At 62.5% G+C, this 17,981-nt stretch overlaps 1 protein-coding gene across 4 annotated transcripts; it reads right to left on the reverse strand.

The window, feature by feature from the left end:
- Window positions 1-123: 123 nt before the first annotated feature.
- BBC3 (BCL2 binding component 3) lies at window positions 124-8,529 on the reverse strand. 4 transcript variants are annotated; one of them, XM_044759887.2, is made up of 4 exons: window positions 8,402-8,529; window positions 4,227-4,515; window positions 2,597-2,787; window positions 124-1,222 (listed from the first exon to the last, which is right to left on the reverse strand). In XM_044759887.2, the coding sequence occupies exons 2-4, from the start codon at window positions 4,498-4,500 to the stop codon at window positions 1,106-1,108; spliced, it is 582 nt and encodes a 193-aa protein (XP_044615822.2). In that variant the 5' UTR covers window positions 4,501-4,515; window positions 8,402-8,529; the 3' UTR covers window positions 124-1,105. The 4 variants fall into 4 exon arrangements, with proteins under 4 accessions (XP_044615822.2, XP_070354883.1, XP_070354885.1 ...); XM_070498782.1 differs by lacking the exon at window positions 8,402-8,529 and adding an exon at window positions 8,377-8,400; XM_070498784.1 differs by lacking the exon at window positions 8,402-8,529 and adding an exon at window positions 6,625-6,761.
- Between the last annotated feature and the right edge of the window lie 9,452 nt (window positions 8,530-17,981).

Genomic DNA, 17,981 nt, shown 5'->3' on the forward strand with positions numbered 1-17,981 from the left:
CCTCAGCCTTCCTCCAGATACAGCTACAGACGCCCGCGTGCCCCGTGGACCGCCTACCCCTCCCCCCCAGACAGGGGTCTCAGGCTCCGACAGACCACACGGAGGGGAAGGAGTGCACACAGCATCCACTGTTCCAATCTGATTTTATTGAAAAGGAAACATACAAAAATCATGTACAAAAAAAATTAACCAAACATGTACAGAAAATTCATTCCGGTATCTACAGCAGCGCATATACAGTATTTTACAGGCTGGGCCATCCCTCCCCGCTCCCAGACTCCTCCCTCTTCTGAGATTCCCCCCTCCCTGACTCCCCGTCTTCCCCCCAGCGCTTCGCCCTGGGGACTAAGGCTGGGGCGGTTTCCTCCGAAATCTCCCACCCCCCAAATGAATGCCAGTGGTCACACGTGCTCTCTCTAAACCTATGCAATGGGATTGATGGGGGCGGGGGGTGGTCACGGCAGAGCACAGGATTCACAGTCTGGGCCCCTCCTGGCCACCCCCAGATGAAGGTGGGGCAGGCATGCCCACCACCCGCCGGCTGGCTCAGGGAAGATGGCTGGGCGCCGGGCTGGGGCAGCCGACACACGCACCCCATCCTCTGGCTCCAGGAGGCTAGTGGTCACGTTTGGCTCATTTGCTCTTCACGGGCCCCCTCCCCAGGAGGAGGGGGGGAAGCACCAGGGGCCCGAGGCCAGGCCCAGAGTGAAGGAGCACTGGGAGGGAGAGTCCCCCAGTGTCACCCCTGCAGCTGGAACGGGCAGCCAGCACCAGCAGCCTTTCCTGAGATGGTGGTGGGCGGCACAGGCGGGCGGCTCGGTCCCCACCACCTCGGTCACCGCCGCCTTCAGACGCTGAGTCCGTCAGCCCTCTCTGCCCTGGCTCCTCAGCCAGGGGCCCAGGAGTCCACATCTCCGTCAGTGCACCCAGGCTAGGCCGGGGCTGGGTCTGCAGTGGCTGCCCTGGCCCGCCCCTGGGACAGGCAGGGCTGGTAGTCCAGTATGCTACATGGTGCAGAAAGAGCCCCCCGCACTGGCCAGGGCGTCAGGAGGTGGGAGGGTCCTGCCCCCCAAGTCCCCGACGTCCCCCGGGCGGGTGCAGGCACCTAGTTGGGCTCCATCTCCGGGGCCGCTCGGCCCCTGGGTAGGGGCAGGAGTCCCATGATGAGATTGTACAGGACCCTCCAGGGCGAGGGGCGGTGTCGCTGCTGCTCCTCTTGTCTCTAGGGAAAGAGACGAGGAAGTCAGAGTGGGCTTGGGACGTGTGCGTGCTGAGGCCCCCGGGCAGTGAGGAGCAAGGAAGGGTCCCAAGAGTGAGCTGTACCCTCATTGTTAATCCCAGTTCCTCCGCCCACCTGAGCCAGTGTGGTCACCTCGAGGGTGGCACCTCACAGCAGGGTGGCATTGGCAAGCTTTTTAACTAATGCCAAACTAACCCAAACTAGCAATCATCTAGTAAGGCTGAGGGCGGGCAGACCACCAGGGATGTCCACTGGAGACACACAAGTGCACCTGGTGATGGACATTGTTTGGAAGAGGGGTGAAAAAAGCCAATAGATAAAATTTGAAACTTTTAAAAAATCTGAAATAGCCATCAATGAGAAAATGAGCACGGATACTACGCGCTGATCCAACAGGATGCTACATAGCAGGAAAAAAGAAAGAAGGAAAGCTCCTTTGCCCGAGTGAATGGATCTCAAGCATAATACTGAGGGGCAAGTTTGGAGAGGAACACACCATATCGTGTATGTTAAGCCCTAAACGCCCCCCATCCTAAGCATTGGGTGCGTCCTGATAAATCCATAGTAAAAGGATCAGCACCTGCAGAGGCCGGGACAAGCCACCTCGAGGGGCTGCCCTTGGAGGAGGGGAGGGGACGGGAGGGAACTGGGGGCTTCACAACATCCGGTGTTTGTTTTCCTCTGAACAAGCAACCGATGCGGGTGTCGCGTTCAGCTGGGACAGGGCCGGGGGCGGGCGCCCTGAGGCTTGTTAGCCTCTGTTCTCCGCTGGAGGCTCAGATTCTGTTCTAATAAGAGGCCGGGATGCGGGCGCGGGGCGGGGCCTCCGCGGGGGGGCGGGGCTCCCGGGAAGGGGGCGGGGCCGCCGCGGGCCGCAGGCAGGGCCTCCATGGGGAGGGGCGGGGAGCCGGGGGCGGGGCCTCCGCGGGGAGGGGCGGGGCTCCCGGGAAGGGGGCGGGGCCTCCGCGGGGAGGGGCGGAGCTCTCGGGAGGCAGGGCGGTGCGCCGCGGGCGGGGGGCGGGGCGGGGCGGCCTCGCCGCCGCTGCTGACTCACCGGCTATAAATAGCCCGCGATATAGGAGCCGCTCCGGCGCGCGCCGCCCTCAGTCGCCGCGGCCGCGGGCACGGGTGCGCCGCAGCGCTCCAGGCCGACCCGGCCCCCAGCCCTCGCCCGAGCCGTGCCAGCGCCGGGCGGGCCCCGCGGCGGCTCCGCGGGCGCGCCGCCCCTCCCGTCGGCCTGTCCCCGGCGCGACCCCGCCGCGCAGGGCAGCAGCTGCCGCACATCTGGCGGGCCGCCCGCAGCCCCCTCCCCGGCGGGAAGTCCCACCTGCCGTCTACCCCTCCCCCCGCACTCACCCGCCGCTCGTACAGCGCGTTCAGGTCGTCCGCCATCCGCCGCAGCTGGGCCCCGATCTCCCGGGCCCACTGCTCCTCCTCCCCCCGGACTCCCGGGGCTGCCTGGGTGGGGCCGCCCTCCAGGGCCCCCGGGGCGCTGGGCACCGGCGACTCCAGGTGCTGCTCGGCCGGCAAGAGTGAGGGCTGTGGACCTGGGAAAAGCCGAGGGGCGTGGTCAGCGCCCACCACCCCTCTAGGCCCGAAAGTGTCCCGAGGGACCAGTTCGCCAGGGCCGGCTTCTCCCTTTTCCTCCAGCCCGATTTCTCTTCCGCTCCCCGCCTTATTTCTAGCGATTCGGTTTTCCCCTCTTAAATCCAGATTTCTCAGCTCCTACTCCTCAGGCACCAGAAAGCAAGACGAGGTCTTGGCGGGGGCCTTCTCTGGGGTCACCTGTCTAGCCAGCTACCACCCCACTAACTGTGTTAGTCTGGAAGTCCTTCCTCTTATCCGACCTAAGTACCGCTGTGCCAAAACGGGGTCAAATTTTGCCTGCTTCATTTAACAGATGGGGAAACTGAGGCCCACCGTAAGAAATGGCCCAAGGTCACACAGGGATACAGTGACTGACTACACCCAGAGTCACAAGCCTCAGGTCTCCTGCCCTCTCGTGTCCAACCACAGTGAAGCCACACCCCCGGATGTGGCAGGGGCCTGGAGACCAGAAGGCCAGACGGTGGCAGCCTCTGAGCACGGGCCTGGGGGGCTGGGATGCAGGAGATGCCTTCCTGCCCCACCCCCTTCTGAGCGCCTCTGACGTCTCTTCCTCCCTCCTGTCACACCACGTCCTGGCAGGAGGGATCCCTAAGGCCCCAAGTCAGGGCCTCAGTTTCCACACCTGTGACTCTCGTCATTGCAATCGGGTCCCCTCTGGCCCCCCGAGCCAGGGAACTGAGCCAGGGAAGTTTTCTCTCTCTTTACCTCCCTGGGCTCCAGGGAGGAAGGGCGGGCGGGAGGGTGGGGGTGGGGGGCGTGGAGAGGGAAACCAGGACCATCCTTCCCCTGACCCCAGAGTGCCGGCTGGGATGGGGCCAGCCGGGCACCACAGGGTTAACAGCCCATCAGGCAGGGGACCTTTAACCCTTCCCTCCCCAAGACTCACCCCTCCCCACTTTCTCAGCATAATGGCCCCTCCCCCTCTCCTTCCTCCTCCCGGACTGCGGAGAGGACGGTCCTGGCCAAAGAGATGCAGATAAAGGCATAAGGCCACCCTCGGGCCCTCCCCGAAGTCCTAAGGTGACAGTCCTCCCCGCGCTGCCCACACTCCCTCCAACTACAATCCTCAGGGGGGGTTAAGGGGACCCAGACTAGGGGAGGGGGCTGGGAAGAAGCTGTTGCCCCAGGCCCGGAAAAGGCCGTGGGCTGCAACTCGGGGACTGACTGCAGTCAGATTCCAGGAGGGACTTCCCACGCGGCCTCCCCCCACCCCCAGCCTCCCACTCCGTCTTCCTGCTTCTTGCAACACAAAGACCACACTGGCCACACCCTCCCCGGGGCCCGGCCGGCTCGCCGCCTCCCCCCTCGCTCCCGCTGCTGCAGAGCCTCGGGGGCTCTGTCCCGGCTCCCATCACCCCTGCGGCGGCCGGGCACTCACCGTCGGGGCGCGGGGCTCGGGGACGGCTGCGGGGGCCCCCAGGCCAGCGGGGGCCCCCCAGGGCGGCGGTGACGGCGGGCGGGGCGGCGGGGGCGCAGAGGTAGGCAGCGGGCAGCAGGGCGGGCGCGGCGGGCGCGGCGGGCAGGCCGGGCTCGCAGAGGCCGCAGGACACGGCCGAGGGCACCAGGCGGCTGAGCGGGAAGGGGCGCGGGCCGTCGCGGGCCAGGCCCTCTACCGGCTCCGGGGAGCTGCCCTCCTGGCGTGCTCGGGCCATGGCGCTCCCTGGGGCCTGCGGGACAGGGAGAGGGGGCGGTCAGCCGGGAAGTGCCAGGGCACAGGGGCCCCACGGTGCACACAACTTCCCTGGGTGCCAGGGCACCCCGGCTCCTGCCCACAGTGATGAGCACACATGGGCGGCAGGGAAGCCCGGGGTGGCACCCGCAACACACGCACATGGCCCAGATGGCAGGGACTGTAGGTGTGCGTGATGGCACCACAAGACACCCCCCCACCCCCACCCCAGGGGCTGACCCAGGGCATGGCTGGGGGGGGACAGCCTCCCATGCACATGGTGATGGTGACACACGAGGGACAAGGAGGCACAGGATGGCTGTCACAGCAAGTACAAGGGCTCACAGGGGACCCAGATGGAGGGATCTGTCAGGTGTGTGTGTGTATGAGGGTTGTCAGCCCCACAACACAAACTCACCCACCCTGGGATTCACACAGGGCATGAGCGGTGGGGTTAACTTCCAGGACACAGTGATGGGCACACACAGAGGGCAGCCAGGCACTGGGATGCTCCCACAACACACACAGGGACTCACACAGGACCCACATGGAGAAGACTGTTGGGGTGTGTATGAGGGTACACGACACAAACACACAAGGACTCACGCAGGACTGGCCCGCCTGACCTCCCACCTCATCTCCCCTTTGCACAGAAACATCGAGATGGTCTCCATCTCGGATATTGCTACTCAGCACACAGGACACACACACACACACACACTGACCAAAACTGGGCACACACACACAGACCATCAGAAGAGCTATACCCACAATGCATACTGGCTGGCACAACCCATCACCATCCGTGTACACACACATATACAATCTTTCAGAATCTCACACACTGACCTACTGTTGATATGCCCAGGGACACAAACACACACACACACACACACAATGCAGCCATCACCAGCACAGACAGAAACTAACTAGGCACTGCCACACTTCTCAAACACACAGGCCCCTCCCCACACACATACACACCCAAGAGATAAGACCTACGCACCTCAGGACTCACACAGAGATCAACACAAACCAGACATCCACGGACATCCACACACCAACACAACGGAAACGCACCCTCTTGTCACCAACTCTCAGCCCCCAGGACACATGTGAATCAGGCAGACACAGACACATGTCATCAGACCCAGATCCATCACCACACATCCCGGCAACAACACAGGGACCCAACAGCAAACATCCACCCGCCCTCCTCCCCCAACCTCAAAACATCACCAACTGTCCGCCCCGGACACACACACACACACACACACACAGCTCAGCGAACTCATCCACACAGCCCTGGCAGCGCGCACACCTAAGGCACCCTCCGAAAACACTGGTCTCACGTGACTGACATAAACACTACACACACGCAGCCCACATGACACACGAGCCAGCCGATCACAGGGACAAGACCCTCAGACCTAGGGCACACACACACACATACCGGGGCTCATACACAGCCCCGTGCAAGAGGCTGCCAGCAAGCCCCACCGACCTCACTGCACAGACCCCAACAGCCGCGGTCCTTGATCCTCAGACGCGATGCCAGACACACAAGCCCAACACAGACCGAGACAACCCTCCAGCACACACACACCCCACACACAGAACTCACACAGGCACCTGGAGAGAAAACAGGCATCGGCATTCAGCAGGCACACCGTCACCAACGCGGCGGAGACACATGCCCCGGAGATAACACACACACAGTTCACAGAGACAAGCCGCCCGAGCACACAGACAGCACATCGGGCAAGACACACACACACACATAAACAGACAGCTCACTCAAGCAACCCACCAACACACCACAACCACACGCTACAGCCCCCGCAGGCTACACAGACCCACAGAATCACCCCCGGGGCAGCGCACACAGACAACTCTCACCGGGAACACACACACACACACAGGTACACGCATGTAAACAGACCACCCACCCCTCGGGCACGGCAGACACGGCCAGAATCCCACACAAACACACATGGGGGACTCACGCGCACACCCCGCCGGGCCACAGCCCCTACATGCCCCTGCCCGGACACAGCCACTCCCCGCAGACCCCAGCGCAAACTCGGAGCCAGACGCACGCACACACCCAGGCGAGACACCTGCAGATCCACAGCCCCGCACACGCGCGCTCCCACGGCGGGCCCAGACGCCCCCCGCGCTGTCACAGCCCCCCCACCCCGCCGCCGCCACGTGCGCCCGCCCCGCCCGCCAGGCGAGCGCGGGGCCAATAACCGGCTGTTGCTGGGGCGCAGCCCCCGCCCGCCGGAGCCGCAGACTCCACGGCCCGCGAGCCGCCCCCTGTCACCGCCCCCAGCGGGCGCGCGCCCGGGGTGTGGCCGCCCCGCCACGCCGACCCCCCCCCCGCGCGCGCCCCTCCCGGACTGCGGGGGCCGGGGCCGTCGGGGTCGCCTCACTTCCCCGGGGCCGCACGGGCCGCCAGGGGGCGCTGCCGAGCCCGCACCCCATTGTTTGTAAACAAACCCGCCGGACCGCGGAGGCACCTGCGCTCCCGGACCCTGGGTGCCTCCAGCCCGGAGACCCCAGCCCAGGGGGCCCTCGGAGGGGTGGAGGGCGGGGAGCGGGGGAGGCACGGTGCGGGGATGCAGCGCGCGCCCGGCGCGCTCAGAGTGCACTCCCGCCACCTCCTCCAGGGAGCCCACCGGGCCTGGCCGCCCGCGGCCGGCGGGGCCTCGGGGTGCGCGCACTCACCCCGGGGGCATGAACACGCCGGAGGGGGCGGTGATGCGGGGCGGGCGGCTTCCTTCGGGAGGGCGCGCCCGCCGAGCGCCGCTCGCTGCGGCGGCGGCTGCTGCTGCTGCTGCTTGCTGCTGCTGCTGCTGCCGCTCTAACTGCAGTGGCTACTGCTGTCGCTGTCGCTGTCGCCGCCGCCGCTCGGGCCGCAGGCGCGTCCGCGTCGTGGCCGCCGCCGCTGCCGATCTCGCTGCCGCCGCCGCCAGGCGCCCGCTCGCATGTGGCTCGCGCCGCGTCTCAGGCCGCCCGGCGGATCCCGGGCCCGCTCGGCGGCCGCCCCGCCCCGGCCCGCCGCCCCGCCCCCGCCCCCGCCCCCGCCCGGCGGTCCCACGCCCCGCCCCCGTGACGCCGCCGCCCCGCCCGCCGCCCGCCCGCCGCGGACAAGTCGGGACTTGCAGGCTCGCGCCGCGCCCCCTACCTCCGCGCGGGGGCTTTCCCTGCAGCCGGGGCGGGGCGGGCCCGGCGGGCCGCGGGGGGCGGGGGGCGCCCGGACGGCGGGACAGGCGGACACGCGCGCTGACACACTGACACACTGACTGGGCCCCGCAGGCACACGCCCCCGGCGACGCGAGCGCACACTGCCCGACTGGCGCTCCAGGGTACACAAAATCAAGTGCTGCCGAGGCCACGGGGACGCACGGCCGCGGCCGCACACACGCGCGCCCTGGACAGGGGCGTGGACACACAAACTCACACGCGCGGACACAAATGCAGAGACGGGCTCGCTGGCAGGGTCGCTGACACTCGGACAGGGACACACGGGGGTGCTCAAACCCCCACCGCGATGATCACACTTGGACCCCCAAAGTGGTCGCCAACATTGCCACTGAGCAGGCAGCCACAACACACATGGTGATGGACTCACACCTACACAGGCGGACGGCATCTCTGGAAATACGAACTTCCTGAGAGGTGCAGACACAAACACAGACGCCTGTCACAGGGACACCTGGACACACAGCCTGATATAGATGACACCCCACGGGGACACACAAACACACCCACGCCAGCTCACAGCTGACACACGACAACTGTCAGAAATTGACCCTCACAGACATAGATCAAGTCAGACACAGAAGAAACTGACCCTTGACACAGTCACAAAGTCAGACCTGTGACAGGTTCCTGCTAACTGGCCCACTGACGGGACACACTCCGGAGCGTGCACACCTGGCCACACTTGCCACGAGTCTGCTGGGGGACCCAGGGCGAGAAGGAAGCCCCAGGCGCCTGGCACAGACATGCCCGGGCAGCCCCTGCGCTGACTCTCACCCCCTCGCTGGCTCTCAGTTCCCTTTCCTTTCTCGGTTTCCCATTGTCACTCCCCCTCTCTCATGTGGTGGCCTGGTGTCCTTTTCTCCCCCAGGGCCCTGGGGCTCTGTCTACCCAGCACCTTCCATTTCCTCTGTTGTCAAACCTCAAACCAAACCATGTCACCAGAGTGTGAGTGGCCTCTGAGTGCCCAGCGCTGGGCTGGCAGAGAAGGGCCGCCAGACCCGAGCAGAGGTGGGCTTGTCCGGGTTCTCACACTCAGCTCCCTCAGGGGCCAGATCCTTCAGTTTCCCGAGAGAATCAGGAAACGCAGATCTCACGTGAGATCTTGATTTTAAATATCGGGAACTAATTCAGACTCCCTCCCTCCTTCCCTTCCTTCCTTCCTTCATTCCCCCTTCCTTCCTTCCTTTCTTCCTTCCAGTGTTTTTCAAACTGCCGGTCAGGAGCCAACCACGCATTGTGAAAGGGCCCTTGTGGATCTTATTGTTTTTATTCTAGTTTATTGAGATATATTTGTATGCAATAGAATGCTCTCTTTTTAGGTGGATAGTTTGGTGAGCTGTGACAAAGGTACCTTATGGCACACCAGCACAGTCAAGATCCAGAACATTCCTATTGCCCCAAATACCTCCCCTGTGTCTCTTTATAGTCAGTCCCTTCTACCTGCAACTTTAGGGGCTCCTGACCAGACTTTTAAAAAAATACAAAATAGGATATCCTTTAAAAAAATGACAAAGTCAAAGGAAAATACGGTTTTGTGAAAATTTTGTTTATGGCGAGGACGTATCAGGCCACAAAGTGTATTTCTGGCTGTATGGAATGTAAAGGCGTTTGAGAAATGCCACTTTGGACATTTATTAAATGACAGCATGCATGGAAGTCACTGAGAGCTGTGTGTGACAGTGTGTAAGCACCAAGTAGATGTTAGTTATTGTCACTAGTATAACTAATTATTGTCACTGGGTGCTCAGTGTCCGACAGAGATGAAGTGGGAGAGAGGCAGGCCCCGGCCCTGGGCTAGCTCATGGTCCACCCTTACTCACCAGTCCATGCCCTCAAGCTGCCCAATCTACGACTGGACCCCAGGAGGCCAGATGTGCTGGAATGTTCTTCTGAGAAGAATATGAGTGTGATGAGGGACAGTAGGAATCTGGGTTGGTGGGTAGGGTTGGGAGAGAGGGGGAGAGGGCCAAGAGTCTACCAGGCCATGAGTGTTGTCACCAGTCACGATCCTCCCCACAAGCTAGTTCAGATCCTGTTCCAGATTCTCGCATCCTATTGCTCCAGACCAGGGGTCTCCAAACTCAAGAACCATCAGTAAATAAATGAGAGAAAGGAGTCCAGTGTAAGACAACAGGGAGTGGTGGGGACTGTGGCTAACTGGAGAAAGCATGTTCCTTCTAGAGGCATACAAGTAAAAGTTAAAAACTGTGGGCAAAGAAAAAGAAAGTTTGTGGCTGACTCAATGGCTGCCTTTTTTTTTTCCCCCCTCCACAAAGCCCCAGTACATCATTGCATATCTTAGTTGTAAGTCCTTCTAGTTCTCTTATGTGGGATGCTGCCTCAGCAAGGCTTGACCAACGGCATGTAGGTCCACTCCCTGGATCCGAACTGGCGAACCTTGGGCCACTGAAGAGGAGTGCACGAACTTAACCACTTGGCCACAGGGCCAGCCCCTCAAGGGCTGCCTTTTTGAGGCCCCCGCCCAGGGGCACGTGGAGGGAGAAGGCCCAACCTCCATCTTCCAGACTCCGTCTCCCCCCTCCACACACAGCCGGTCTCCTGAGGGACCGAGGGACTCCCTCCTCTAAGTTCCTGGAGGAGCATCTGGGCCTCCCTCGGACCCTGCCTCTGGTCCCTGCTCCCCTGGAGAGGGCACTAGGGGCCCTGAAGCTTTGCGGGTCACAGACATCTCTGAGAGAGGGTGAGAGATGGAGGTAAACTGAGATAGAGACAGAGAGAGACGAGATGACTCAGACAGGGGAGTGGAGCGAGTCAGAAAGAGACCAGGGACAGACCAGACGGGGAGAGTCCAGGGTTTCCTAACCTCCTCTCTGTTGGCATTTGGGGCCGGACGACTCCTTGTTGTGGGGGCTGTCTTGTGTTTTGTAGGGTGCCAGGAGCACCCCCTCCCTTGGTCACAATCAAAAATGTCTCCAGACATTGCCCTGGGGGAGGCAAAGTCACCTCCAGTTGAGGACACCAGCTGCGAGAAATCAGTCCGGGTCCCCACAGCTGCGGCCCGTGTCCCCAAAGCCTGCGTGCCGAGCTCACTGAAGAGCATGGGCTCTGGGTCTAGATGGCCTGAGTTAGAATCCCCAGCTCTGCCGCTTACTGGCTGTGTGACCTTGGGCAAGTCATGATGTCTCTGAGCCTCGGTTTCTTCCTCTGCGAGTTGGGACAGCGCAGGTCCCTTCCTCATAGAATTGTGCAGAGTAAGAAAGTCAGTAAAACAAAGCTCTGGGGCCTCGTGGGGGTTACCATCCTTACGACCCCCAGTGTGGGCATCTGTGGACTCTCCCAGAATCCAGACAAGGACTTCAAGCTAAGACCCTCAGGTGGAAGCAGGGGGTCTCAAACTGGCGGCCCGTGGACCAGCCACCGATGTGCTTTCCTTCTCCTTTTGAATATTAATTCTTCCCAAAGGGACACTCAGCACAGTGAAGCTCTCAGACTCGGGAGCCAGGCCACCTGGGTTCAAATGATGACCTTGAGCGAGCGGCTTCCCCTCTCCGTGCCTCAGTTTCCTCCTCTGTTCGAAGGACATCACCCTAGGACCCAAACTCTTGTGAAGATGAAACGAGTTCCTATTGGTAACGCACTTCGAACAGGGCCCGGCAGGCAGGAGGGGGGCCTCCCTGGGAAGCGCTGCTTAGAGAACAGAAACGTCCCAGCTCGTTTCCCGCAGATGCACAGCCTTCGCCAACGTGTGTGTGCCGTTCTGGGGAAGTCGGGTTCTCAGCACGAGGAGAGGGAGTTATTAACTTTTCACCGCAGGCCCCGAGTCCGGGAAGGGGAGGGGGGCCTCCCGGGTCCCCTCGGTGCGGCCGGCCCGCAGGCCCCGGGGGGGGGGGGGGGGGGCTGGACCGGAGCCGGGTGGGGGCTGGGCGGGGGCGCGGGCGTCCGCGGGGTCCGAGCGGCCGGCGCGTGTGAAGGTTACCGCTCCCCGGCGGGGCGGGGGCCGCGCGCTGTTGCTGGGGTCTGCGGGGCCTGCCTGCGCCCGCGCCCCCCCTCCTTCCCGGCCAGCCAGTGAGCGGTACCCGCCGCCGTTGCCAGGGGAAACTCGCCGCCCCGTTACCCAGCAACAAGCCTGGCCCAACCAGGCGCGAGGACCCCCAGGCCCCGCCCGCCACTGCCCACCGCGTGCCCAATGCCAGGCGGGCAGAGCCGGCCCGGCTCCCGGAGACGGCGAGCGCGCTCATTGGCCGCCGCCGCGCCCGCCCGCCCGGATCTGGGGGAGCCCTCGGCGCGGGGGGCGGGGAGTCGGGCCCCGGGGAGCTGCCGGGCGCACGGCCTGCAAGCCTGCGGCCGGCTGGGGTGAGGTCCGGGGCTGGCCACCGTCCCCCCCCCACCCCCCGTGCGCCCCGCCCCGCGCTCTCGGAAGAGGATGGGCACTTGAGATGGGCTGGAAACCGGGGCTGCGCGGGCCGGCCCTCCCCCCAGGAAGGCACGCTGGAGTTGGCCGTGTGAAAACGGGGACTAAGCGTTCCCCTCCCAGAAGGAGACCTGGGCGTCCTGACCCCATGAAGACAGGGGCTGGTTGTTCTCCCCAAATGGGATTCGGGCATCGTGGCTCTTGAAAATAGGGGCTGAGAGTCCACCCCCCCCGAAAAAGACCCAGGCGTCCTGACCCCATAAAAATAGGGGTGCCCCTGCCCCTCCCCAAAGGACCCGGGCATGCCCCGTCCTGTGACAAGGAGGATATGTGCCCCCTCCCCCCAAGGGACGCTAGTTTCCCAGCTCCAGGAAACAAGGGCTGAGGGTGCCCCCAGAAGGGGACCCAGCCACGTGGGATCCTGTGAAAGTTAGTATTGAGCATTACCACCCCCCCCCCCCAGGAAATGGGGACTCAGGCCTTTGGACCCCCAGACCCTGAGATGCCTCCCCCGCAACAGTCACCAGACCCTCAGGTGTCTAATCCATCCAGATGACCACCTGCCCAGGCCCAGGGTGCAGACCTGCTGGCTCCCCTCCCCTCTGAGCCTTTCTCCCCAGGGTCCCGCTTGTGGATCTCCCAGGACTCAGGCACTTGACCTGGGTCGCTCCCTCTACTCTTTGGCACCCACCCCCTCCCCCCCCCCCACCAGGGTCCCAGGCCTCACAGTGCCAAGGATCCCGGAGTCTAAGCCCCAAGTCTCTCAGACCCCGCCCTCCAGACCCCTGGCGAAGTGACCCAGCCCCTGTCAGGGGTGCACGGGGCCCCTTCCCTGTCCCGGGGCCCCGGGAATGCCCAGGACCGCAGTTCTGGAACATCTAGCCTCTCAGTGCCTTTGGTCGGCCACCAAAGATCCAGGACCGGGAGCCTCCAGTCTCCAGGGACCGTGATGTGAGCCCCAGGCCACTCCAGAGACGCTCAGATTCCTCAGTCCCCACCCCAGGGGGACCCAGGCAGCGCAGCCCCCAGCTCCAGACCCTGGTGAGCCCAGGTGCCGCTGCCCTAACCCCGGTACCTGGGCGGGGGTGGGGGGGGCGGAGTCGAGGATTACTCAGCCTCCAGAATGAGAGGATGACATCATCCTGGGGGGGGCTGACTAATGGCCGCGCTGGGGGGGGCGGGGAAGTTTACCCGGTAACAGCGCGGCTGCACAGCCCCGCCCCCCGGGAAGGGCCAGGAGGGGGAGGCATAAGCACACACACACACACACACACACACAACACACAGATACACAAACGCACTCAGCACCCCCCTCCCCCAGCATCCCACATGCCTACAAGTTATTGGGGCCAGGGCAGGGATGGGGGGGTGTGGGGTGCTCTGTCCGTCTGCCCCGGCAGTGTGCCGTGTGTCAGGGGGTGGCATATGAGGGTGGTGGTGTGCTGTGTGTGTGTGTGTGTGTGTCAGTGTGCTACTGTATGATGTTCGGGTGTGCCGCTGTGAGTGTGATGGTGTATCTATGTGTTGTTTGTGTCGGTTGTGCAATGTGGTATGCGTGGGTGGGATGGTGTGTCCATGTGAGTGTGTTTCTGTGACACGGTGTTGGGATGATGCGTGTTAGCAGAAACTTGTGAACGTGCTGTGTCATTGTGCTGTTGTGTTCATGTGGTTGTATGTATCAGTGTAATGCTGTGTGTCAAGCTGGCTGTGTCACTATGATGGTGTCGGTGCAATCTGTGTGTCAGTGGGATTATGTGTGTATGCCGTGATGGTTGTGAGTGTGTGCACACTGCTGCATGTCCATGGGGTTGTATGTGCTGCTGTGTATGTCAGTGGAATTGTGTTGTATTGTGTGTAATGGGTGTGTTGTGTGTCACTGTGAGAGTGTGTGCGCATGTGCTTGGCTGGGTGTCAGGGGGAAGATGCGCATGCATGTCACTGTTATTGTGTGTGTCTGGACAAGGCAGTGTATAGTGGAATTGTGTGTGTAACACTGTCATTGTGTCTGAAATGTTGTGTGTCTGTGGGACTGTGTGTTATTGAGCGTAGGTGCCTCCGTGCCATGCTGTGTGTCATTGTAAGTGTGTATCACTGTGGTGCGTTTGTCAGCGTGATGTTGTGTGTTCATGACATTGTATATATGTTCATGAGGTTGTGTCTCTGTGCAATATGTGTCACTGTGATTGTGTGTGTCCCTGTGACAGTGTGGATGTCAGGACCAACTGGTTGTGGGATTATGAGGGTGTCACTGTGATCGTGTGTGTCACTGATATTGTGGGTTCTAGGGACTAAGTCGTGGAGACTGCATGCGCCTGGGCGATGCTGGGTGTCAGTGTGGTTGTGTGTTAGGGTCACGCTGTGTGTCATTGTGATTGCGGGTCTGGGCCGTGCCGTGTGTCCTGGGACTGTGTCTGTGTCTGTGTCCCTGAGATGGTGTGTGTGTGTGTGGGATGCTGTGTGCGGAGGTCACTGTGCTGGGGGGTGGGGTGTGTGTGGGCTTGGAGGGGGGGCGACGCCGCGCGTCCCTGGGACGGTGGGTGTGCGTGAGCCGCGGTGACTGGGTGTCGCCGGCCTCGCTGGGGGCCGGGGGAGGAGGCGCGCGTCTGCAGCCCTCCTGCCCGAGAACAGCGGCGCCGCGCTCTGATTGGCTGCGGCCTCGCCAGTGAGCAGCGCCCGAATCCTGCGGTAACTCGGTAACTCGGGGGCCCGGCCGCCGCCCGCCCCGCCCTCGGCCCGCAGCCCCGCCCCGCCCGCGACCCCGGCGGCCCCTCCCCGCCTCCCCACCGCTCGGCCCCCTCCGCTGTGCTTCCCCATCTCTGCCTCTACTTCCCCATCTCCGCCGCTCCCAGGTCTCTCTCCCCCTGTGTCTCCATTTTTGTCTCTGTGCCCTACATGCCACCTGCGTCTCTCCCCATCTCTGTCTCCTCCATCTCTCTCTCCTGTCTCCATCTCTCTCCCTCCCTCTGACTTTCCTCTTCTCTCTGTCTCCATCTCCCCCTCCCCTGCCTCAGTTTCCCCATCTTTGTCTCCCCTCCCTCTTATCTCTGTCTCTCTCTCCCTCCCCTTACTCCCACGACCCTGCTCAGAATTCACTTTCCACTCTGCGCGGACAGCCAGGGGACCCTTGGCGACTTCCTCTTCGCCCCCCTCCCCGCAGGCCCGGGCTTCTGGCCGCGGGCCCCACGCAGGGCAGACTTCAGGAAGGACTTCCCACCCGGGTCCAGCGCCCCCGCTTTATCGCCGGGGGCCAGGCGGAGGCCGGGCGGCCCCGCGGCTTCCGGAGGCGCCCGGGCGGGATGAGCTCAGCGCGCGTTGGCTCGGGTTTCATCAGCCGCCCGCGCCGGGCTCGCCCCGGCCGCATCCCGCGCGCGGAGGGCCGATCGCCGGGCGCCTGCTGCCCCCGAGCGGCGAAGGCCGGAAGCGCGGGCGCCCCGAGAAAGGCCTCTTCGCCGCTCGCGATGTCACCGGGTCCCCAAGGCCGCAAAGACGAGCCCACTTAATCCTCGAGGTGGAGGCTGTTGTAAATCCCGTGCACGACGGGGAAACTGAGGGCAGAGAATTGAGTCGGCCGCCTGAGGTCACGCAGCCCTTCGGGATGCTCGGCCGCAGACTGTGATGTCTGGGGTCACTGATTCTTGCATTCATTCATTCATTGATTCATTCATTCAGCAAAGATGTCCCGAGGGCCTCCTCCGGGCCAGGCGCAGCTGGAGGTACTGGGGATGCAGGAGTGACTCCAACGCCCCCGAATCCCTGCCCTCGTGGGGCCGATACCCTGGTCTGGGGGAGACGGACAAGGAAGGACATGCGTCACAACAGGAAGTGGGTGTGGAAGTAGGAAAAGGAAGCAGGGAAGGGGGCTCGAGAGTGTGCACGGTGGTCTTATTCGCTAGCGTGACCAGGGAAGGTCTTCCTGAGGAACGGATAGTTGAGAAAAGGCCCAAAGGATGCGAGGGAGCAAAGAGAGCCCCAGACAGAGGGAGAAGCAGGTGCAAAGGTCCTGAGGCCCGAGCGGGCGTGTCCCGGAGCGTGAGGAGCTACTGTGCGTTTGGAAGGGCTGGAAGGGGGTGAGCCAGCGGACAGGGCTGGGAGGTGAGGTCCCGGAGCGGGTTAGACGGCGGTGAGGACTTGAGAGCTTTGACTGAGTGAGGAGGGGGCCCCGGGCGGGTGTGAGCGGAGAGGCACGTGAGCGGACTTCGTTCTAACGGGCGCCCTCTGGTGGCCAAGTGGGACCAGGGAGCCCAGCGAGGAGGCGACGGGGATAAGGGGACAGGACCACGGGCCCAGAGAGGAGGCTGCGGGGTCAGATGGAAGGTGGAGCCGACGGGATTGGTGAGGATGTGAGGAAAGAGGGAGGTTTTGGCCTGAACAGCTGGAGGGATGAAGAAGCCGAGAGAATAATAATAATAAATAAATAAATAGTTCTCACATTCTGTGCACCTACCCTGCGCCCGGCCTCGTTAAATCCTCATGGCCATCCTGAGGGTGGGGGGCGGAGGTGGGAGACGGAGAGGGTTCTGGATTTATTTAGAAAGCAGGGTCCGCATGACGGGCTCCGTGGCTGGCTGTGGGTTCCCCGGCTGACAGCCTCGATAGCAAACACACATAGTGTGTGGCTGCCACTGTTCCCGGCACCTCGATCATATTATCTTTTTTAATCCTCACGACACGCTATCAGTGGCCCCATTTTACACGGGGGGAAACTGAGGCACAGAAAGCTTGCGTAGCTGGCCTCCGCACGATACCACTGAAAATCATATATCAGTTTATTATAGACGTGCTATCGGCTCCGGCAGTCAGGAAGAGCCCTCTGGGTTCAAATCCCCGGCGGGGCATGTGACCTCGGGCAGCTCACAACATCTCTGGGCTTCGCTGTTGGGCTCCATCAAATGGAGAGGATGAGAGTACCGGCGGCTCGGGGCTTCTGGGACGAGTGGATGAGGTGACGCCCTGCCGTAACTAAGGGCGCCCGAGATGCAGAAAATGCTCTCTCGGTGTGAGTGCAGACTCTCTAAGGGCTGGGGACCCAGCGCTAGACAAGCCAAGGAGGGCCTTAAAGCAATCAGGAGAAAACAAACATCCCTTCAAGGGGCCTGCACGCTTTGAGTCGTGCGCAGCCTCCTCCAGGCAGGCCCCCCTGATTGCCTCCCTGCCTCTTCCCAGGCTCTGCAGAAGCTTAGCTTGTCTGTCCCTCGGCCTGTGCTGCGTGTGCCAGAGAATGTGACACCCTTTGCCTCCCATCAGGCCGGGCTGGGCCAGCCTCAGTCTCCCTTTCCACCTTACAGCTGGTGAATGAAGCCACCGTATTCCCTTCCTCCACCCGGGACGCCCCCATATTCACTTAGCTTGGCCCGCGTTGCACTCTGGTCTCTGCTCAAATGTCACCTCCTCAGAGAAGCCTTCCAAGACCATCTCTGGCCCCTCACCCTGCCTTTTTTTGCTCCAGAGCGCTCCTATTCCTTATTCATTTGTTTAGCTATTTATTATCTGTCTCCTTTTGGAGAAAGTGAGCTCCATGGCGGCGGAAGACATGCCTCCAGCACCGCTGTACATTCGAATCCCTATCTTACAGATCGAAAAACGAGAACGAGGCCCCGCACAAAATAGGTTTTCACGGTTCCAGGACTGTTTGTTGAATGAATGCTTGTCGGGCTTCTAAAGCGGCAGGGAGCGCGCCACACCGCCCCCTGGTGGCGAGCGGGAGACTCGCACGGCAAAAGTCAGCCCGGATGACCATCGCGTTTCCCCGCAGATCGTCACGCAGCCTGATGGTGCTGTACCAACGCTAGAACTGAGATCCCTTCCACCTATAAACGCAAAGT

The sequence above is a fragment of the Equus asinus genome, chromosome 26 (genome assembly GCF_041296235.1).
Source record: "Equus asinus isolate D_3611 breed Donkey chromosome 26, EquAss-T2T_v2, whole genome shotgun sequence".
NCBI classification, from domain to species: Eukaryota; Metazoa; Chordata; class Mammalia; order Perissodactyla; family Equidae; genus Equus; species Equus asinus.

Coding starts and splice junctions, on each gene's coding strand:
- BBC3 (XM_044759887.2), bottom strand. CDS start 4,500: ATGGCCCGAGCACGCCAGGAGGGCAGCTCCCCGGAGCCGGTAGAGGGC. Junction 2,788..4,226: donor CCGAGCCCCGCGCCCCGACG/GTGAGTGCCCGG, acceptor GGCTTTTCCCAG/GTCCACAGCCCTCACTCTTG. Junction 1,223..2,596: donor ACGCGCTGTACGAGCGGCGG/GTGAGTGCGGGG, acceptor CTCTTTCCCTAG/AGACAAGAGGAGCAGCAGCG.